This window comes from Podarcis muralis, chromosome 1 (genome assembly GCF_964188315.1).
Source record: "Podarcis muralis chromosome 1, rPodMur119.hap1.1, whole genome shotgun sequence".
NCBI lineage: Eukaryota > Metazoa > Chordata > Lepidosauria > Squamata > Lacertidae > Podarcis > Podarcis muralis.
In genome coordinates, this window is record NC_135655.1 from 56,405,111 (window position 1) to 56,429,330 (window position 24,220).

The 24,220-nt window shown below is 43.4% G+C and overlaps 1 protein-coding gene across 3 annotated transcripts in view; it reads right to left on the reverse strand.

Moving 5' to 3' along the window:
- The window catches only part of TRIM44 (tripartite motif containing 44), an 84,579-nt gene extending 60,846 nt beyond the window's left edge, over positions 1-23,733 (reverse strand). For 2 of the 3 annotated variants that reach the window (XR_003706518.2, XR_013392985.1), the window contains exons 1-2: positions 22,781-23,733; positions 15,244-15,321 (exon numbers count right to left, since the gene is read on the reverse strand). Coding sequence is in view for 1 of the 3 variants with exons in the window: in XM_028727927.2 (XP_028583760.2) it covers positions 15,244-15,321; positions 22,781-23,155 (453 nt within the window). In the remaining 2 variants the exon portion in view is untranslated. The remainder of the gene's footprint in view (positions 1-15,243; positions 15,322-22,780) is intronic. The other variant, XM_028727927.2, reaches the window with a different exon arrangement.
- Between the last annotated feature and the right edge of the window lie 487 nt (positions 23,734-24,220).

A 24,220-nucleotide genomic window follows, 5' to 3' on the forward strand; every position in this document is an offset into this window, starting at 1 on the left:
AAATGAATCTTGTCTTAAATGAACAGTAAGGGGTTTTTAAAGTACATCTTTAAATGTTGTGAAAATGTTAAGTATTATTATAGAACACTTACAGAGTCCAAATTGTGTCTTAAATGAACAATAAATTTTTAAAATAAAATAAAATAAAAATTAAGGCAGAATATGGCTCATTATCACCTTGTAAAGGATCTGGTTCAACACAAGAACTGGCAAGTAATAAATAAATAAATGTTTAAAGAGACATCTCAAGCTGAGAAAACGAGCCTTAAACTAGAAGACAGCAGCAATGCAGTCACTGTGCCAGCAGTCAATGTTAGCGCCTCCACGAGAAATTTCTGCTAATCCTGAAGAATATCTGATTTCCTCCAAGCGAGAGCCACAAACTTGATGCATAAATTCACGCTTCTTAAATTGGATAGCTTATTTAAAGAATTAAGAAAAAGGCCTAGATTTCCGAACAGTTGAGCTTCGCTCAAATTATCCTTTTTACACCCTCACTCCCAACTTCTATCTTGAGGAGGAGAAAAAAACGTTTTGTCTTCTAGTAGTGCATGTACAAAAATACAGGTCATCTTTCCACAGGGTGAACCAAATGTTGTAATCTATTGACACATAAGACCTGAAGTTTCATGGCAGCAGGAGAGAGAAGAACTGGAACAGTGAAGGCAAGCAAGGCTGATTGCAGCTGTAATGGCACTTCGGCAATCTGCAGTGGGGCAAAGCTGGAGAATTTCTGGAAATAAGTTCTTCCCACACCACACCTCTACTACCTTATGGAGGAAAGAGGTGCCTCATGGCTCATCCTTTTGATTCCTGTTATGTAGAAGTGAGAGAAATGGAACGTATAGACCCATTCTTAGAAGAAGTACAATCATACCTTGGGTTACAGACACTTTGGGTTGCGCGATTTCAGGTTGTACACTGCACCAAACCCAGAAGTACCGGAATGGGTTACTTCTGGGTTTTAGCGCTTGCACACGCGCAGAAGCGCCAAATCGTGACCCGCACGTGCGCAGATGTGGCGCTGCAGGCTGCAAACACTGTGGGTTGCGAACGTGCTTCCTGCACGGATCACGTTTGCAACCCAAGCGTCCACTGTTCAGATCTGACAAAATTTCTGTGTAGAAAACACTTTAACACAAGAAATCTTCGCATAAAACACAGCATGAAATCCATGTGTACAAATGACAACTGCTGTAGGGGAGCAAGACCTCTACTTAACAAAAAAGAAAGTGCACCATGCATTACATGAAAGGAGATTCCAACTAAACATCAGGAAGAAATGTCCACCAGTAAGAGCTATTCGACAGTGGAACAGACTCCCATGAAAGCTACTGGCCTCACCTTCCTTGGAGGTTTTTAAGCAGAGGTTGGATGGCCATCTGTCATGTATGATCAAGTTGACATTCCTGCTGTGCAGGAGGGTAGACTAGATGACCCTTGGGATTCCTTCCAACACCACAATTCAATGATTCTACAATTCATTTTAGATAACCCCCCTGGGGTAGGGACCAGTCAAATCTGTTCTTTGTAGATAGATGGCACCATATTCACAGCAGCATCAAACAAAATATATAGGTGGTATGGCCTGGAAAGGTCTAATGAAATAAATGCAAGGCAAAGTTTCCCCCAATGTCACAGCATTTCAACCATAAAGTAGGATAACTATACTTACTTCTTCCACCTTTTTTTTAAGTGCAATACTCAGATGGCATGCTGCAGAATACTCAATCTCTCACATGTACAAATTAAATATTCAATTTCTAAACTAGTCAGAAAATGATATGAGCTGAGGTTGCAGGCACCGTCAAAAAGGTGCTCACGGCACTTTCATAATCACATTCCTCACTGCATGTCCATTGGCCTAAAAAAAGTGCCATGCTACTGTGATTTAAAAGACTCCGCAAATGCAAAACCTGCACATCAGATGTTGCATCTTGAGGGCGGCTGAATGAGGTAAGATCAGCACGTAAGTACAGAATGCACTACTACCGAAGGTAATCTTCCGCAAAGGACTTTTTGTACAACAAAACTGGAAAGCATTTAAACTGATCAGTCCACTTCACCATTTCAGGACTGTACCATTTCATGCTGCTGAATGCATAATATAGGACTGAGTAGCAAATGTCCATTGGCTTCACCATAGCCTTCTCATCTGGAAGTATTTGTCAGAACCACTGCACACGAGGAACTCATAAGAAAGCAGCAACAACCCAATGAATGTGCACTCTGATGAAAGTTCCACCAAATTTAATGGACTTACTCCCAGGTGAATACGTACAGAACTGCAGTCTTAACGGTGCACTTCACTAGGACAAGTAGGCTAGAAAGCAAACACTCCCAGGGATGCGAGTAACAGGGAAGCTGAGTATCTGTTTCCTGCACACCAGGAATACCTGCCAAAGAACCACCAGCCCGTTTTAAGAATGTGTTAGAAGTGAAGGTTCTCCCACTGAACCAGCCAAAAAATTCTCTCCAGTTCTATCCCAACGCCTGTATGACTCCCGCAGCCTAGTATGCGAATGCAAACTGGTTGCGAGTAACCTATAAAAACTGAAGCTGCAAATTGCAGATGATCATTGTTTGAAACACAGGAGCAATTGCGCAGGCTGTGTGTGTGTGTGTGTGTGTGTGTGTGTGTGTGTGGACCCTGCAGAGCAACCACATTATTTTTGCAGCACTTTAATTGCAGGTGAGGGGGGAAATAGCAACATAAAACAAGAATATGGAAAAAGAACAAAACTACAGGTACTGGCAGAAGATGCCTTCTTTTGAAAAATGGCAATAGTTAGCACCGGATTTTTCCAGCGACTCTGGTGTCAGCAAGGAGCATAAGCCACGTTCTCTATTAAATTAGCCCCACTGAATGATGACGAAAAACAAGGCGTTGCGCTGGAGTTGTCCTGGAAATTGCTCATGAGGCATTCTGGGGGAGATGCACAGGTCAAGGGTAGGAAGCAGCAAAAAGAGAATGCTGAAACAGCTCGCTTGCTTCAGACACATTCATCCTATTAGCCAGATATCCTGCCAGGTAAAAAGCCAGCCAGCATTTCAGCTCCTCAATGAGGCATTGAAGCGACGGTGCAATTTCAAGGACAGTTCTAAAACCACAAATCAAAGCAAAAGCATCGTTAGGGATACTCATGCGAATGTACCTTTATTTATTTACAACTGTTGAGAAGTGCTTTCTCAGAAACAATCTGAAGCAGTTTATAGCATTTTTGAAAAGTCTACTAGTTGGAAGGGCTAAATCCCTACTAAAAAAAAAGGAAAGCATTCCAACTTCTTAAAAACCCTAAAAGGGAGGCAGACTTCCTAACTTTTTCAGGAGGAGATTTCAGGGCATTGGGGCCATGATCATAAGGTTCCTGCTTCTTGCAGCCATTGCCCCACCAGAAGGACTGGCTAGAGAGCAGTGACGGATGACTAGGCCTTGACTAGCAGAAGGGCTCATACAAAAGGCCGCTGTGAGTTTTAAGCAATGATAAAAACAGCAACCCTCCTTGAATTATGCTCAAAAGCAGAGTGGTAGCCAGTGCTGAACCATGGGAATAGGTGATGGTCCATTAGTACCAAAGCTTCCAGGTCACCTTTGAGCATACTGTCATATAGAACACATTGCAAAAATCAATCCTGAAAGTTACAGGGATATGGGTCAGTATCTATCCTATCAAAGAGAAGCCAGAATGAAAGCCAGAATGAAAAAAGCGTCAAGGAAAGATGGGGTTCTTCAATGCAAGATTGGGCTCCCTCAACTCACAATAAACCTATGGTTGTGAACCACCCTGAGAACTTGCTAATAGGGCACCCTATAAGTTCTGATAATATTACCTGTTACTTCATTACCCCTCCTTCTACCTCCATAATGCTTAGTCTAAACCCCCACCCCCACTCTGAGACATCCAAATTCTGTGAAACTGAAGCATCAAGTTGTAAACAAACAGCATGCTAATTCTGAAAACCTACGCAACCTATTGCATATAAAGAGGAACCATTTTAAGCTTGCAAGCATTTAACTACCCCCAACCCACTCTCTAACACGCACTTGTGCCCAATAAAATTGTCCCTAACCCCCCCCCCTCCAAAAGTTTGTAACCCGCTCTCCCTCCCAAAATACACTTGACCCTCCTTTTGTTTTAAAAGGCTCATTAAACTGTTCAAGGCAAAAGTGAGGGGCAGTGGGACAGACACGCACAAAATCAAGACTGAGCCCATATACCCAGGTTTTAAAGCAGCACCAGGTGGTGGTTCTTGCTACCCACCTATACAGATGGCTGCAATGTGTCCTTGGATAGCACAGCAGGGAGCTGGTGGGAAAGTGAAGGGTGTTGGGGTGGGGAAAGAAGCTCAGCCAAGGAGCACAGGGGGAAATGACTATTTTATGAATGATTCTTTGGAACAGTGATTTGCATTAACGGCTCTGAAGATAGGGTTTCCTTGATGCAGAGCGGTGCAGCCATCAATATATGTCACTTTCGCTCTCTCCACAAGACGTTCATTGAAACTTCGGTACAAAACACAGAGGCAAAACAGCAACAGGGTGGAAAGCGCACCGCCACACTGGTCTCTTGAAACATAGCCAGGCCTCTGCTCCAATTAAAACTAGATTCTCCGCTCATGAATCAAGCCAATTCAAAGAATTTCAGATTAGTCATTCACCGGCCTCCTGGCCCGTCTGTTTATAAAGCAATTTTGTTCCATTAGGAGTGATGTTTCTGACAACTGCTCAGCAAGCTCATTAGTGCGCTGTGCATTTGCCTTTTGATGGTACTCATCAGCGGCATCCGGACAACTTGCAGAGATATGGATGTGGTTAACGTACAACAACGGATTCATCAAAAGGGTTCTTTGAAAAAAATTAAAATAAAGGTGCCACATCTGGGTATACAGAACTGCCAACATCTCCAGAATGGGCCCACTTGTTCTGAAGGCTGGAACAGGTGCTGCCGTTTTCCAGTTCTGCTTTCAAAATAACTCAGCCCCCACGCATGAAGTCTCAGAGAACTCATTTTATTCAGTGAATATGCTCCCTTCGCGCATGAGAAGGGCTCCAGGTAACACTAAAGCTACATGAGGAATAGGCATCGTATTGCCTTGCAGATGCTGTCACATCTGACTTCATGAACAATGCCACCCCACCAACAGCAACAGCTTTTTTGCATTTTCCGTAGCCACACCACAAGTCATCCAGAGAGATGCAGTTTTGCTGCATGCTCTATACAACCTAAACCAAGGGAAACTGCTCTAGGATCTACACAGAATGCTTAGATTTAAAATTAAGACCAATTCAGCAAAAAAAGTATTTCGGGTATACTGGACTATACAAAGTCTCTACAATAAAGCATTGTTCAAAGCAACTAAATGCTGGAGGTGTAATGGTGTGAATGTCTCACTGAGGAATCCTTTTCAGTTTGAAGTTGATGTCTATATCAATACTCTATTGCTGAAACCTCTGATATATGTGGATGTTTTAAATTACATATATACCAGTGGCATGGGGACCCTATGGTCACTAAGAGACATACTTCAAGCCTGTAAGGATAAATACTCACCATCTATTAAGTAATGGTGCGAAGACTTTAATGCCCTTGCTCCATCTGAACATTATTCTATATGTTGTTTGGATAACATTCAGGCATTTGAGTGGCATATATCCATCTGTGTAAATTAATATGGATGTATTGATGCTTATTGTATTGTGAATGTTAAGGGACTATTTTGTTTTCCTCTTTTCTCTTTCCTGCCCTCTTTCTTTAATAAATTTACAATTTTTTTAAAAAGCAATTTTTAAAAAAAAAAGAGGAAAGGAAATTTTGCAGAATAAAGTTAGCATATACTGTGTGTTGCCAGAATGTTGACCCTCCTCATTCTACTAAGCTTCTTTATGACAAGAGGTGGGGAACTTTCAATCCATGGGATTAATTAGCCCCACTCGGCTAATTAATGTTTCCTAATTAATGTGTTTCAAGCCCAGCCATGGCCACCTGTTTTATACCTGATATATGACATCAGGTGTGGGGCAAGTAAATATACAGCTCCCCGCAGGCCCTGCCAATCAATGGTGCCTGCAAAGTCTTGTGTCTGCATGGTTTGCTTTGCAAGTAGAAGAAAACGGGTCACATGCATCAGTGTAATGTCAGGTAACTGACAGCCGGCTGGTCTCACCCATCAATGGTGGCCCTCAGGGGGAACTAAGGATATGGCTCTCTGGCACAATCCAATTCTCCGCCGCTGCTTTACATCAAAACACAAGCAAGAAACTTACCTGTACATCACTCATAATATGTGAACAGTTTTGACTTTTTCATATAGAAACATGTCTATGTCCTCTTTGTTTTCATAAACATTCTGGCAAACTGTATTCTCATAAACATAATGCATGTAGGAACACTCCCAAGAAACCAGGTCCCAAGGGAATTTGTAAAACACCTGTTGATATGAATGCATCTTTTCTCAAAACTTAAGGGAAGATTAGGGAGGCAGGTACACTAGCATGATTTAAAGTATAAACTCTCTCTTGGCCTTAGGTTTTCATAAGCATTGTGCCAACTGCTTGCTAACATTTCCCCTTATCTACTAAACACCAACTGATACCAACTCCCTAGAGAGAGCTGTAGCATAGCTGCATTTATTTTCAAATCATGGCATTTATTTATTTTTGGGATGTCGCCCCTGCTCAGAATGAGCCCATGTGCCCTATTTAGCTTTCAGCATCTGACAAGGTCGTGGAGATGGCAGTGCCATGAATATCCATAAGGTTAAGGCATTTGGGGTGAGATGGTTTGGGATGGGGAGAAAATCTGCTTTCCAATTCATGGGAGAACAGCCTATGCCAATATTACCAGTGGCATTTTCTCTGTGCCAAGTCCGCTACAGATCAATGGAATGTGTATGCACATGGAGAACCAATTGTGCTGGGAAGACTGCAAATTGAATTACTCAACTGCTCTGCTCTTTGCCGCCGAGAGAGCTCTCCTGTCTATTACCTTTACTTTTGCTGCATACATGTGCATGTGCATACAAACACACACACAAACACACACACACACACACACACACACAGAGAGAGAGAGAGAGAGAGAGAGAGAGAGAGAGAGAGGTTGCTCTGTGGCAAGTGGATCAGTGTGTTATGTCATGAGTAAAAAAAACAATGAGTTTCATGATTAAATCATTCTGGGTCTCTTCCCTCTTCCCCTGAGTCTCTAGCTTAAGACACTTTCCTCAATGCAAATAAGGCACTTCAGTGCAATCTGAAGTGTGGGGACAATTGGAAGAATAAAGGTTCTGTCATAAGCAGCTCTCAGTTGCTTTATCTCCATTATCATTGCAAAGTCCTGTGAGTAGGTACCAAGGGCGCTTAAATTAAATGTCAAATACAATCTAGCACTGGAAACAAAAAGTGGCGTTGCTCAAGGGGAAAGAGCCTGACAGCTTTGCTCTGCTTGTCAAAAGTGGCATTTGCTTCATAATTATCCGTTTGCACAAATGAATCACCATTTGGCAGCGAATATTGCTGAAGACTTGAAATAGCACGAAATGAATAAGAATTGTTTTTTTTAAAAAAAAAATAGTAAGAAAAAGCAATGTGGCCTGAAAAAAATTCTTGATGGTGTTTAGCTCAAGGTTTCATCACTAAGAATAAAGAAGATGATGATTCAACACCTTCTCTCTTCAAAAAATAGTAATTGGGTGAGGCAATTTAGCTATATACTCATCATGGTAGCTAAAGCAGGGCAGGTATCATGGGTGATGGAGACAGAGTCTGCATATATACACATTCATGTGTTCATGGCAGCATATTCAGGGATCAAAATATTTCAAGCTTACAGGAAAAGGCACATAAACCATTTTGCAAACTAGCCAGCAGATGTTAAGAAAACATTAAGACAAAGTTAAGACAAATTAGTCACAGGAATAGGGTTGGCCCTGAAAATACACGTCTCAAGTGTCAAAGGTCAGGTTAACACCAAAAGCTGTAAAGTGAAGGTTCCAACTACCATATTCTTTTTCAGGTGAGACAACTAGAAACACATACAGCATTCCAAATGCAGTCACACCATAGATTTGTGTAATGGCATTATGATACTAGAACATTTGTTTTCAATTTCTTTTCTAATGATCCCTAGCATGGAATTTGCCTTTTTCACAGCTGCCACACAATGGGTTGACATCTTCATAGAGCTATCCACCATGACCCCAAGGTCTCATTCCTGTTCAGTTGCTGCTAGTTCAGTTCCCATGAGTGTACATGTGAAATTAAGATTTTTTGCCTCCAAAGGATCGCTTTGCACTTGTTTGCATCGCACCATATTTACCATTTTACCACCCATTCACTCTGTGTGCTCCTTTTGTGAGAACTATCCATGTATTCCTACCCTCTGCTTCCTGTTACTTAACCAGTTCCTGATTCACAAGAGGGCCTTGTCTCTTATTTCATGACTGCTAAATTTACTCAGGAGTCTTTGGTGAGGTACCTTGACAAAGGTTTTTTGAAAGCTGAAGTGACATTATGTCAGCTTGGTCACCGCATCTGTATGCTTTTTACACTCTCAATTCATTCTAATAGTTTAGAGAGACAGGACTTATCCTTTCAGAAGCCATGTTGGTTCTGCATCAGCAATGTTTGTTCTTCAATGTGCTTGGTTAGTTTATCTTTAACAATACTTTCCACCAGGACAGATGGTAACTGCCTGGAATTTTGAGGAGCCATTTTTTTTTTCAAAATTGGCGTTATATTGACTACTTTCCAGTCCTCAGGTATGGAGGATGATCTTAGGGAGAAGTTACATATTTTTGTTAGAAGATAAAGAATTTTACATATGGGTTATTTGAGAACTCTTAGGTGAATAGCACCCAGACCTGGCAATTCACCAGCTTTTATTTTGTCTATTATGCCTAGAACTTCGCCTCTCATCACAATTATTTGCCTCAGTTCTTTAGACTCCAATCCTGAAAAAGTTAGCTCAAGGAACAGAGATTATATTGCATTTCTTGATTGTTGCTATTATTGCACACTGCCTTGGGATCTATTTTGATGAAGGGTAGTTTAGACATCGTTAAAAAAATAAATGAATAAAATAAATGTCACTGTGCTAAATCCAATACAATTTTGAGATTAAAACATAGGACACATACAGCATCTTCGTAAGTGGCATTATTTTCTCATTTATTTAACTCACATCAATTCTAGAAGCTTAAAACTGACTTAAGATTCTCGCGGTTCTTAAACCTCAGGAGCAAAACTCAATTTTATACATGGAAGTCTGATGGGTAAAAACCACAAGGCATACGCCATACGTCAATTGAAAACAGGATGTTTTGATGCAGTCAGAAATAGATGTTCCAGACAATTAGGAAGGATTATATGAAGTGAAGGAGGAAGTAGTGGAGGACACTCACACACCCCACTTCTCATCAGCTTGTTCAGAAACTGCTTTTTTCCAGAGGAAGACCATTGGAATTGAGTTACATGGGTTTAAGGACTGAACTAGATATGTCACACTCTATCCAGACAGTACAATAAGAATCCTTGCTTATGTCTCCGACTAGTTTCATTCAAGATTTTGAGGATCTTAGAACCTTTAATTAAAAAACAAAAAGGGCTATGTAAGAGCTGGCAACTATGAAGGAGATGCTGTTTCAGATGCAGCTGCTGGAATGTATCCAGATCCCATATATAGAGAAAGGCAGCTAGATTTTTTACTAGACAAAGCCATAAATCTTCACCCACCCTTTGCACAACCATAATGCTAAAAATAACTACAGTGCCTGTGGGACATCAGCATTTGGATTAATCAAGTCCTGTGATGCTAGCGGGAAATTTGCTACAGGAACAACAGCGCCGGAGGATTTTCGGAGCCAGATTGTACAAGTCAAGGATGCGGCAGCATCCAGAGATTGAAGCAGTTTGTTTCTTTCTTAAATAGCTCTTCCAAGACAATTAAAGCCAGCAGAAAAGGAGACAATTTCACGCAAGCACATAATAGCCAATTAGACGTGTGCAAGAAAGGAACAGAACGGGGTGGACTGTTAAGATCTGAACATATTTAACGCCTTGGAGTTACAATCTCATTTACTTATACAGAATGCTGGATATTCAGAGTTGCATGTTGAACAGCAAAGCTATCTATAAGAGACAGAGATTCTTAAACACTGTAAGAGTGCCCTCTTTAAGCACATAAAGGAGGCATTCTGGTCTGAGCCTTCCCAAACATCAACACAAGTTGCAGTGCTTGTATTTTTCATCATGCATCTTTTACATTGACTTAGGTCCAGGAGGTGGCTAACTTGTGGCATTCCAGACACTGCTGGACTACCACTCTCGTCATTCCTGACTACTGGCCATGTTGACTGCAGATGAAGGGAACTGTGACCTGACAAATGTTGTTGACCACCAGGTTTAGTCACTCCTGCTTTAAGGAGTCAGAGAAGAAACATTTTTGGAGAGCAGGGTGGATAACAGCTCCATTTATTTCTAGCTCAGATACTTTGCCCCAAAATTAACAAGGGTCAATGCTGAAACTTCCAACTCCAAATGCATTCTGGGAATAGAAAAGGGAGCCTAAGCCACGGTCAACTGTTTATACATCACTGGGGGGGCGGCACTTACTTGATATGCTTTTGTGCACTCTTGAGAGAGTCAGTGATGGTTATGAACCACTACCACAAACAAAAAATGGCATCAGGTTGCTTGAATGCAGTGCTTTTTTTCTGGGGGGACGCATACGCCTAAACATTTTGTGAATCTAAGTCTGGCCTCACTGAGGGGCAGTATTTCAATATGAGTAGGAAAATGAGGAGTACCCCTAAACATATTTTTGGGGGGAAAGCACTACTTGTGTGATACAGATTTCATAAATAAACTTGAGAGGGTTTCTTCTTCTACAACGGTCCTTTCTTCTTTGTTAATATTCCGCAAATATCACCTATTTTATTTAGTACTTTATTCTCTATTCCAACCTTCATCCTAAGTACAGCATGTGTAAACACCAAATTTAAAGCAGCAGTTATAGAAAAAGAAAGCAGCAATCTATTAACACAAGATACAATGGTCAATTGCACCAACTTAAGCAGCTGGGGGGGGCAGGTTTTCAAATGGTATGCAAAGCAGCACAATGTTGGCACCAACCTAACCTCCAAAGGGAATTTTTTCCACAAGCTGGGTGATATTATTGAGAAAGCCCTTTGACGGGCAACACCAGTTCCCCAGGCATCACTAAATATATCTGTCTTAATGAAATTAATCTCTTAACAGAAGTATTACAGTCTTGGATTAACTGCCTTGCTTTTTACTGATGAATCAAGTCACATTTAATCAGTTGGCAGGCCTAAATCACAATATCAAACCCTCCCCCAGTACAACAACTTGTATTTATTAATTCTGTACAGATGGCCAACCTAGTTCAAGAGTGTGACCCATAAATCTTGCATTACACTCTATGATACTGTATTACACAATTACCGTTCTCTTGACCCTGATGACAGCACTTCTCACTTTGACTTTGAAAGCAGAATGAAGAGCCCACTTCATAATATTGGAAGGGTGCAGACTACGGAAACCACACAGCTCCCATGTTGGCACTCAAAAAGTCCCCCTTTGGAAGAACACCGAGCACATAGCAGGTGCTTAAAAACTCAGATTGGAGGATAGTTTTGGAGGTACATACTCTGCACTTGACAGCTGACAAAAAGAGTAAACAATTCACTCTCTGAAGCGGGTTAAAGAATTGCAGAACACCAATGCATAGATTCAGAACTAGATAAATATTAATCTACTTTGTTATAAAGCTTAATAAACATGCTACCTTGTAAGCCAGTGTGGGGAATCTCTCCCCCTGGTGCATGTGTGCATGCAGAAACATCTGACTTTTGTGTGTAACCTATGGTAGATAGGTTAAAGCCACATCCATTGCTCTGCCCACTTTTGCCCTGGGCCCCACTCTGCCTTGGCTCTCGCTTACAACTGGCATGCAGACCCCAGGATACTTCCCATATGGGGACACAACTCTCAAGAATTCACCACCCCTGTTGGAGGCAATCAGCAAAGGCTTAAGAACCAAGGCAGATATAGGCTCAGACTGCACACATTAAACCATGGTTTCTTGAACAAACCATGCTTAAGCCAAATGATGTTCAGCAGACCATCAAAGAAACTATGGTTTGCCTCATTACAGTGGACGCTCGGGTTGCGAATGTGATCTGTGCAGGAGGCATGTTCACAACCCACAACACCACGTCTGCGCACGTGTGGGTCGCAATTCAGTGCTTCTGAACATGCGCAGTACAATTTAGCGCTTCTGCGCATGCACAAGCACCGAAACCCAGAAGTAACCCATTCTGGTATTTCCAGGTTCGGCGCGGTGCACAACCTGAAAACGCACAACCTGAAGCATCTGTAACGCGAGGTATGACTGTATATGGATTTGCTTCTACCACACCTACTTCCCACCATCAGCTATCTCTGTGCCTGATTACCCTTAAGCATCACCCAACAGTCACTGGCGCCTTCTATTCCCACCAGAAAAACATCCACGCTCCTTTTCAGCCTGTAGTTTAACTTTCACTTTCACACAATCACTTTCTATTTTTCATTCCCCAAGCCACCATCACAATTTTTGAAGTAGCAATATTTTCTCCCCTGTACATTTGCTCACATTTAGAGGAGACACATTCCCAAAAATTGTTCATTTGCCAACCAAACCAACCAAGCACCCAGCAGCGGAAATGCCTGCAAAAGGAACAGTTCAAAGAAATTCCTTTTAAGTTTTCAGTTCCAGCACATTATGCAGCTGTGAATCAAAGGGTGTGGCAGATTTGGGATGGAGGGCCCTGTTATCAAGCTGTTAGCGGTGATGTCGACTTCAAGAAGAGCACCAGTGAGCTGCTGAGCATTGAAAGCAGCATAGTTTTCCAGTCGCTTTCGTCCAGCATTTCTGTTGCTTGATGGACAATTTGGGTGGGGTGATGAAACAAATCACAGATATAAACTACTGTTAAAAGAGGAGCCATGTCCATACATAACTTCAAGTTATAGATGTCAGTAAGGCAACAATGAAACGTGGCTTATTTTTACAAACCATGGTGAGCGAACAACAGATAAGCCCCCTGTGCTAAGCTATGTTTTATTACCATGACATGCTAACCAGGTCAAAGGGGTGCTAAGGTCCGAAAAAGGCCATCAGTCCACCCCTGCTGCCAATGCAATGCATCCACTAATAAATAAGTGGCCACACAGTCTCTACATCAAAACCTCTAATGAAGAAGAGTTCACCAAACAATCTGCATCATCAAGATGTTATTCCTAACGTTTAGTCAAAATCCTCTTTCCTGTAATTTGGACATGCTGGTTTTGAGCCTACTCTCTGGAGAAAGGCAGCCCTTCAAATATTTGAATATGACTCTCATATCACATTATTCTACTGACTGAAATTTTCAACCAACAGGTATCCAACTTTCTGTTTGTAGCTAGATGGGGCTAAAAACCAAAAGCCAGTGCGTAGGCAGCTCCAGGGAATGGAATGGTGAACAGAAGAGTACATCCACCTGGCAGCTGTTGCTGTTTAATTTGTAGTTTAAAATTCTCTGTATTGGTTTGCATGCCTCATGTTATTTTAAGTTGTACTTTTTGTCTCTTACTCCTCTGCGAGCTGTTCTAGGAACATAAATCAATGTTGAAGGTGCAGGATATAAATTATGTAAAAGGGGGGAGGTGTGAGATCATTGGTTTATTTCACTGGTGGCCCCGAAAGCCTCATTGCTTTCCATGGCCTATTATTTGCCCAGAGCAAATAATCTGGGTTCTTTGCCCCCAGGAGTGCTTTTCATTAAAGTAAAACAAAATGCGCTCCCACATTCAATACATAAACATATAAACATTTGGTTCAGAGAGCACTTGATTATGTCTATGTGGACTACTGTACAAGAAGCCAACAACCTCATCAACTCATCGAAGTGAACATCTTTGGTACCCTAATACAATGTTTACTGTTTTGGTGCACCACACTCCCTCCCACAGCAGGCTGATTGATAATTACGCACTCCAAAAGTAGATAGGCCCCTAAGGAAATGAAGCCAGTATACCTCAGTAGACCAAGAGTTGGGCCTGGAATTAAGCGATCTGGGCTCAAAGCCTCCCTTAGCCATACAGTTCAGTGGGTAAAAGGTAAAGGTACCCCTGCCCGTACAGGCCAGTCTTGACAGACTCTAGGGTTGTGCGCCCATCTCACTCAAGAGGCCGGGGGCCAGCGCTGTCCGGAGACACTTCCAGGTCACGTGGCCAGCGTGACGAAACTGCATCTGGCGAGCCAGCGCAGCACACAGAAACGCCGTTTACCTTCCCGCCAGTAAGCGGTCCCTATTTATCTACTTGCACCCGGGGGTGCTTTCGAACTGCTAGGTTGGCAGGCGCTGGGGCCGAGCAACGGGAGCGCACCCCGCCGCGGGGATTCGAACCGCCGACCTTTCGATCGGCAAGCCCTAGGCGCTGAGGCTTTTACCCACAGCGCCACCCACGTCCCTTCTAGTTCAGTGGGTAACCTTAGGCTAATTATTGTTCGACAGTGGAACGGTTTCCCTCTCCCGAGGTTGTGGTCTCTCCCTCCCCTTGGAGAATTTTAAGCAGAGGTTGGATTGCCATCTGTCATGGATGCTTTAGTTGAGATTCCAGCATTGCAGGGGGGTTGGACTAGATGACCCTCAACTCTTATGATTCTGTGATCATACCTCAGCGCGACCTTGATTTTCAACTGATGGGCCTAGACCCACTACTGATTTGCAGCCTGATGTGGGTAACAAAAGCAATGCTATCACAACGAAAATATATGGGTTTTAAACGCTAATCAACTGGTCCCCAAATCTGTGTTTGGGTTAAAGGTAGGCACTGGGTCTGAAAAGGTGTCCTAAGTTACAATAGGCTTGAGCTGCAAATGCTATGCAAATCTTCTTGGAGGAAGGGCTGTATACGGATGAGATAAATAAATAATATAAAAAATCATAACCATAATTATATGCTGTTTAGGGAAGACAATTACGGATTGTGCATTTCAAGCCATAAAATGAAAGCAGGCGGGCAAGAGAGAGAAAGAGACTACTTATCTCTAGGCACATACGAAGCTGGCAAAAAAAAATTTGACTGACAGGCTTAATTAGATCTTAATGTAATGTGCAGATAGTCGTTAGCAAGCATTTTTCTCAAGGAGAATGAAAAGACATTTAAAAAAGGCAGCAGGCACTTTATTAACTTACTTTGGGGTCTGCGCACTTGAACTTTAACCTTTCCACCATATCTAGCATGGCCACCTTCAGGTCCACATGTTCTCTGTTCTGAAAGACAAAAAGGGCAACGGTCATGAGACTCTTTTCAACTCTACAAACGCCAACAAGGATTTCCACAAGACAGCTTGGAGGGGGGAAAGGAGGGGGAGCACCAATCTTTCAGCACTTTCTATTAGCTAAGTTGCTATGAGCCCCTGAATACATTCACTCATTCTTCTGGGACCGAGGTTAAGCAAGCAGAGGTCTCCACGAAGAAGAAATGTCTCTGCCAAGAGCACTGGGAAAACTATTGGAATGAAAATTAAATGCAATTGCACAGGCCAAATCATTCATTGCTAGTGTCACATGGCTCAGCTTCAAGCAGGCTCAAATCCTGTTAGATGCTCAGCATTTTTCACCTCTCACCGAAGTCAAGAAGGCAGCCAGCTGCAAGGGGTGACTCAGTACCCTTCAGCGTAAAGGCCGTGCTGAGAATATGCTAGGCAATGGTGACCTGGCTCCATGTTTCATTTATTTTCTGTAATTGGTATTGGCCGCCCGATAATTTAATCCTGCACTTCCGTGCTTCCAATTGTAAGATGGAGCAGACGGAAAGAACTAATTAAGGAAGTAATCAAGAGTTCACACTTCAAGAAAGGCACAAAGCACTTGTAGAATCCCGGGAATATTTGTTACTTTTGCTTGAACTATCCTCTCTCCAAAACTAAATTGCAGCTCATAGCTAAGGGATGGAGGAGGCCCCAGTGGTGAAACAAGCAATTCAGAGAGGCACACTTGGACTATTTAGTATTTTTCTGTCCTTCCTAACATGACTTATGGTTTAGATTGCCTTTTTCTGATTGCCTGAAAAGAGATTTTGAATTTTATCCTCAGTATTTGTCAACCAAAACTTAAAAGATCCGGCATTAGCTCCTGAAAGATATTTTGGACTTTTCAGTGTCTACATATAGATGTCATGCTAAAGCAATGTTTTATCATGATGGAACAAGATTAGGGTTGCCTCCCCTCGTTTCCTCTTCACCCATCCAATACAGCTGAGGAGCTGTTCAGACGTTTTCACTTCCATTTTCGATTAACCACACCCTGCCATGTTGTCTGACTCTGGCAAGCTGTGGTTAATTTTAATGCTGGTTTGTTGAAACAAGCCAGCTTCAAACCACGACTTAAAAAGCTGACTTGTTTCCACTAAGCACAGTTAGATTAATCAGAGTTTAGGGTTTGGGGCTAACAGTAAACCAAGGGTGAGGAAGCTCTTCAAACCTAAGGGCTGCCGTCCCTCATATGCAACATTCTGGAGGCCATGCGCTAGTGGCTGAGAGGCAAAAGTGGGCAGGGCTTGAAGCAAAATAGACTGGAGCAATGGACGTGACTCTTAACTTTGTGCAGAAGGTTACACTCCAGCCAGCGTTTGAATTTAGCCAGGCGCAAGGTGCATTTTGCACCTATTGGCCCCCTGAGACCAAGTGAAGTTGCCAGGATGCCAGGATGGTGCCTGACATCTCCACCATCTGGAGGTACATTCCTGGGGGGCATTTAATCTTTCACACACTAATATATCCCATCCTGAAGAATTCTATCTGTTATCTTTTATCTGCACAATCATAATGAATTATAGGAACCAAAAGGTTGTATTGAAAAATATGTCTTTTGAGCTATCTGGCCCCAAAATAAATAGAGGTCCCGGGCCCTAAGGAAGTCAGACTATCCTCCACCAGGGTCAGGGCCTTTTCAGTGATGGCTCCAACCTGGTGAAATGCTCTGTCCCATGAGACTGGGGCCCTTCAGGATTTAACCTCCTTCTGTAAAACAGAGCTGTTCCACCTGGCCTTTAATTTGAATTCAGCCTGATCTTTTATTTCCCTTCTCTTCCCTCCCCCTCCCTTTTTATAAAGATCACACGCTCTGAGACCCCACAGCTAATTCTCCCCTGGCCTCCTTGCTGGCCCAAGTAGGACCAATTCAGCCAGCTAGCCCAGGGGATTATCTAATTGATTTTCGATTTTCGAATTTTATTGTTATTCATGTTTTTATACCGTATTTTTTGCCGTTTTTATAATTAAGTGTCTTAAAGTGTTTTAAATTTGCTGTTAGCCACCCTGAGCCCGGTTTTTGAAACGGGAAGGGCAGGTTATAAATAAAAAAATTTATTATTATTATTATTATTATTATTATTATTATTATTATTATTAAAATGGCAACTAGATATTTTGTTTTGGCAACTGTAACCCCCTGGTTTAAGGAGCCATTCGGCACCTAGCTTATAGATCTGAGTTTCTAACACTGACTCCAGCCACACAAAAGCCAGAGGTTCTGCACACACGAACACCCCCCTCTATCTTCCATCCAGGCAAAAAAGACCAGTGGCGTAGCGTGGGGGGTGCAGAGGGGGCCGGCCGCACCGGGCAAAACATCTGGGGGGGCGCTGGGGGGGGGGGCGTGCTAAAATCCACGGGTTAGGGGGCCCAAATTACTTGCCTTGCCCCGGGTGCTGACAACCCACGCTACGCCACTGGTTATCACAGTCCAAGGGCACTTCCAGCCAGGCAAAAGCACTCTTGAAGAGTGTGTGTGGACCAGTGCTGGTGAGGGGTTGTGGTTTCAAAAGAGTCTCAAGGCCTGGGCAGAGAGGCCTGGAGGACCACATTCAGACTTGTAGGCCTCAGGTTCCCCACCCCTGCATTAGGCTGCTGTTAATCAAAATCAGAAGCAAAAGCTTTTGAACTCCTCATCAGTTACACCAGGAGGGAAAAGGGGAGCATGCAGACATTCAAAGAGGATAGGCTTGTTCCATTCATGAGAAACCATGGTTTGTGATGTCCAAACACAGTAAGAATAGGACACTTTTGCAAACTGTTATTTTGGTGCCTAGATAGTCACCAGTTTTGAATTCTGGCAGCTTTCCAATTCGACTACATCACAGTAAGCACTTCAACCAAGACAAACGGTCACCAAAACAATGATCTATTTTTACTGGGCTACTCCCAATGAAACACACTTTCTGTAGTTATACACAATTTGCATACACTTCCTCAGCATTTTCCAACAACAATGAAGGCAATCACTCCCACATCCATGTCCCCTGAAGGCTTCGAAAAACTAGCTGCCTGTGACTGTGAGGCAATACTTAAATATTCTCCTATGTATGGCTAACTCATGAATCGTAGCCAGTAAAAATGAAATCGGCTCCATATGTCCAACATTTGGAAAGATCCAAGTCTAAACATTTGGTTGTGCAGGCTTACATGTTCAGGTGTTTTAGAAAAATTAAATCTTACATCATTTCTGGCCCAAAAGAGCACCTTGGAAAGAAAGCTTGTACAAACCAAAACCAACTGTAAGGATTAAATGAGAGCTGCTCTAGGATATAGTCTAGGTGCATGTGCCAAGTCATTCTTGGTTCAAAACCTACCTTAGTCATGGTAGCCTGAGGCTAATAAATATTTTCTTAATAGGCTCCTCATCTGCCATACCAGAACAATATTGACTTGGCTTACAGGGTTGTTATAAGGGTTACTGAAATAATGTCTGTGAAACACTTCAAACATTGCCCCCCTTCCACAGCAAGGGAGGAGGAGGAGGAGGAGATACAAAGGTAATGAAGTAAGAAGTTCAAACTTGCAAGGGAACTTGATTGCGATGACCTCAATATTACACAGAGAAACTTCATTAGCTCAGTCAGTAGAGCATTAGACTCTTAATCTCAAAATTGTGAGTTTGATCCCTTTGTTGGGGAAAAGATTACTGCATTTCAGGGAGTTAGACTAGATGCCTCTTGTGGTCCCTTCCAATTCTATGATTCTTTTCTACCTTATCGAACCCTTTATTCACTTAACACTGAATCTGCTTGCATAATCAGGAGGGCAATTCAAGACTGAGCTATACTAAGAGTGAGGACTATGGCAATGTCACATGACTATATGAGCATACAACATATATATCCAGATTAGGCAGAGTTATATGTCAGTAGGTTTTCCATGTGTCTGCAAATATGAGAATCTCTTGTCTAAATAGCATGCAAAACTTGTCCCCAGCCAGCCTTGCGGAACTAATGTTCCACTTCCAGTTTATTATTGTCTGAATATCACAACATGTTGCATACAGCACTCAGACATGATACTCTGATTTGCATACTTGTGGAAGGTAGCCCATGTCTTCTAAATGTTGCATGATAAGCACCTCTTAAGAGGCAGCAGAACAGAAATAAGATGGTGGAATGAGCTGTGCCACTTCAGACTGCAGGTAGAGAATCACAATTTTTAAAAAATGTTCCTATGTATAAAATAACTTCCAAATAGAAATCAATACAGCACAGAGAACTGAGTTGAAACACAGAAAAATTCTTCTTGATAGTTTACTACATAAAAGGATATGTCTTACCAACCACTGATGAATTAAAAATCATCATCATCATAATCTCCCTACATACAATGTTAAGTACATTTCATTCCACCACTTCTTCCCAATTTACGCACAAAGTGTCTCTCCAGGAGCCAATTTATACAGAAGAAGCAATAGGGCATTTCTTGTGCAAATTTCCAAGGCATGCCTTGTCACATTTAAATCCATTTACTACACAGTAGCCTATTTTCATATAACATCAACATATCAGTGGCCTAAGCCATAGATCACTAGTGTGACCATGAATGAGATGGAAAACAAACAGCCAAACTAACTTTGCATTACAAGCAAGCCAGCACTCATGGCTTGCTCCTCTTCAAACAAACAGAAGAAAATTTGTTTGCGGTAACCCATAGTTTGTGTGGAACTCTTATGTGTACAAACAGGGCCACTGCCAATACATAAATTGTTACTTGCAGCATGGCAGTGAGAAGTGCAGTGCAATTGCCCACATGGTCAACTACAAAGTCCTCCTCTTATTTATCAGCCAAAAAGGGTGCTGAGGAATGGTTTGCATATTACTTTCCCCTTCAGTTTCCACATAAAGAAAAGGAGAAGAAATGGCCAAAGCTGCAAAGCTTTGAAAAAATGATCGCAGGAGTCCTTCCTTACACACCAAACTGGCAATGCTTTTTAAAACTTGTTCATCAGTTTTGTGTGTTATACAAGTATCAGTCCGACCAATCCCCTAGATGCCCACTTTTTCCACAGTCTTCCTGAATATATTGAGGGAAATGAAGTAAACAAAAGTTGTTGTTGTTGTTTTAAAAAAAGAACTGTAAGGCACAGTATTCTGTGGGCACACAGTAAAGATGCTGGAAGTTAAAATAAGTCCCGCATCCCCCACCCCCATCTATATGCACTGAGTCCTTTTAAAAGCATACAAAGAACAAGAGGAGTCTGTTTCTCACTGGAAGTTGCAAGCCTGCAGAATACCTCCGCCTCCCCCAAATCTATTTTGGCAGCTGGAAAAGTTAACACCATCATTGAAACACCTCCTACAGTTCTGTGAACAGCTACTTTTTTCTAGGGATCGCCCAAAAACAAACTGCTTATGTTTGAGAGAAAGCCTAAAATTAGACCTATCAGCTGTTCTTTGGTTTGCATGGGATGTTCTGTAACAGCAGAGTATGGCAATGTTGGCCTCTCAGTCTCTGTTTCCTGCCTGCACAAGAGGAAACATAAACATTCAGCAAGAGAATGGGTAGCCCCTGAAAGCTACATACTACACCAGGGTCAGCAAACTGTTTCAGCAGGGGGCCAGTCCACTGTCCATCAGACCTTGTGGGGGGCCGGACTATTTTTTTTGGGGGGGGGATGAACGAATTCCTATGCCCCACAAATAACCCAGAGATGCATTTTAAATAAAAGCACACATTCTTCTCATGCAAAAACACACTGATTCCCGGACTGTCCGCAGGCCCGGATTTAGAAGGCGATTGGGCCTGATCCGGCACCCGGGCCTTAGTTTGCCTACCCATGTACTACACAGTCAATAGCAAGCTGTTTCTATTCAGTAAACAATAGGTCAGATGTTGCCAACAAGCCAGGATAAGGAAGTGATGTGTTAAAATTGGCTTATAAATCCTGGCTTGCTTAGAAGCCATTGACTACAGTTCCCAGTTTGCATGTAAAAGGAAGTGATGGTTAAGTCCAGCTTCTTGATTTGTTTCCCTGCTCGTAGGAGGGAGCTGCATATGAGCACATAGCACATGTGCACAAGGTTCCTACGGTGGTGTACACTTAGCAGATGCCAAGATAACAATAGCTAGTGAGAACTATTGCCTTCACACCCTGTTTGAAGGCAACAGGATAATCACTGCAGGAAATGGGACACTAGGATAAATGTACCTCAGGGCTCTTATGTTCTTATTCCCAAATACCAAATGTATTTGGCAAAAACAAGAGGCAGGGATTGCAGTAGCAACATACATGGTTGTCAGGCAGCAAGCAAGTTCCAAACACAGGGAAAGCAACAGCAAGGGATACATTTTAATCCAGATTTCCAGTGGTGACAGCTGCATAAAGCCAATTCCAAAACCACCTTCCCCGCCCCTTAAATTGACATGCCTTTCTCAGCTGCTTGATGGGCAGGAAATCAAGATGTGTACCTCTCCTGAGATAGAATTCAGTTATGGGATGAGCTGCTCCCACTGAATTTTTCCTGTCATAGCAATGTGAAATGCAGACAGGCTCTTTCAGGAAGGATGGTAACCTTAGCAGAAGTATACCGCTTCCACCTGGCTCTATAGGCATAGTTCTTTACAACAAAGTTAACCCAAATTCCTTACTCATGGAGATTCCCTCAAACTTCTTCCACTACATACTTCTGGGCAACTCCTCAGAGCTACTTTATAATAACTGAGGATTAAACTCAACGGTGCTCAACTCAAGGCCTGTATTGTTGTTTCAGTTTTTTGTACACCACTTGGAGATTTTTTTCCCCATATATTAAGTGGTATAGAAATTAAATAATCACTCAATCCCTGCAGGACATGATCCTCAGGGCTCCCACTTTGCCATCAATGGTCTTGTTGAGGAGAACCATTGCAGTCATAAAGTCTGCTTACTGCAGGGAGCGAAAGGCAATTAACCAATTAACTGTAGTTCTTTCTGACCATAGCGCCACAGAAAATATGCATTCAACAACCTTCTGGTAAACAGAAAGTCGCTAACAAGGAGTCTGAAAGCACTTTCTGCTTGATCAGCTGGGGAAAGCACTTTTAGAGTCTATTAAAGGGAGAAACGGGCCATCAGAGACTTCCTTGCCCCGCCTCCACTTCTGCCACATCCCTTTCCGCTGGCCCCCGTCCTTCATCTGCAGCTGGACCAAAGCTCCCGCGACTCTCCGAAGCGGCAGGGGAAGGGTGCACAAGCCACGGCACGCAGCCAGAGGGGTGGGACTGGGGAATTCTGCTACCCAAAAGAACGAACACCCGATAGACCAGTGCGCTTATGAACGCGCCTTCCGAAGTGGTCCCCGCCCACAGCCCTTTAACAACTGCGCTTTCCGGGGTGCCATGCTGCCTGCATCCAAACCAAAGGAGCGCCGCTGGCTTTCGGGCACCACGCACTCCTAGCCCAACTAGCGCCTGTTCCGGATCCTTACCCGGACGGCTTCGTAGGCGTCGTTGAGCGTGATGATCTCGTGCTGCTGGTGGGAGCCCGAGACGGCGCACAGCACGCAGATGATCTTCTCGTGCTCCTTGCAGTACAAGCTGAGGTCTTCGCCGTGCTCCTCGCACTTCCTGCGCTCCGCCTTGCGCTCCCCTTCTCCGACCACCCGCTCCGGCTCCGCAGCGGCCACGCCAGCCGTCCGGTGGGCGCCGTACTTGCGGCTGTGCTCCTGGGCGTGAGGCCCGCAAAAGGAGAAGCCGCAGTCCTCGCAGGCCTGCACGGCCCTCTGCGCCTCGTCGGGCTCGCACACGTCGCAGGTGCCATCTTGCAGGCACTCCTCGCCGCTCGCTCTCCTCTCGGAAGCCATCGCTGGCCGAAGGCAGGAAAGGCCCTTCGCTGGCCGGCGCTGGAAGGGAGCAAGTGGGCGGGGAAGAGCAGGACGCCCGGACCGCCTCGTCGCCTGCAAAGCGGAGCTCGCTCACCTCCCGCGACAACTGTCCAGCCTTGGAGACTTGGAGCTCTGCGCTGCTGTTTTGCTTTCGTTTGCAAAAGCCACCTTTCTTTCGCGTCCCTGTTTGTTTCCTGCCAGCTTCTTAGCAACTTTGGGCCAAGATCTAACACACACCCACACCCAAAACAAAATCCCTCCCAGTGCACCCTTTTATCTTAAGGGCACCCCCTTGGTTCCGCCCCACCCCCCGCTTTATTCCGTAACAAGCGTGCTAATTTCGCTTCTGGAGCGCAGGGCCCGTGTGAGTGTGCTTGTGCATGCGCGTGTTTAACTTCCTGAGTCACTTAAAGCGGCGATGCTTTTGCTCCTCTGCTCTTGAGGGGCTGCGCGGCGCGCATCGCGAGCGCGGCCAAGCCATGGTGGTTTGAAAAGGGATTTCCTCATATGGGATTCATTAAGGCCTCTTTTTTATATATATAGAAAAAGAAAAGAAAAAAAGAGATTTCCTCTTGTGGTGAGGAGGAGGGAAATGCGCGCGCGTTTCTGTACCTGGTTGAAAAGCCAGGCGTGTTCATTGGGAGCGGAGCCTCAAGCAGCCTAATAACCGGTCTGGCAATAATCAGCAGAAGCTCTTTGAAGTCGAGAGAATGTTTTCTTTTTCCCACTATTGTACTAAGAGGAGATAAAGGAAAGAAGCAAATTGGCTGGTTCTCTTTCTTGGCTTCAGGGTGCTTTGAAAACTAGGATTTGACATTCCAATAAGGAAGTTTTTCTTTTTCTTTTTAATGCAGATTTGTTTAAGCCTTAGTTTGCAGCAAGTACTAATCAGGCTGTCCGCCTGCCCCCAAAGCCGGTTTCCAAGCCTGTGTTCCAGAGGACAAAGGAGATGAACCGTGGCAGAAAAGGTGGAGGAAATGGTTAACTGGCCATTCCCACAACTCCTTCTATCACTGAGTTCAGTGAGTTACTTCCAAGTAGCAG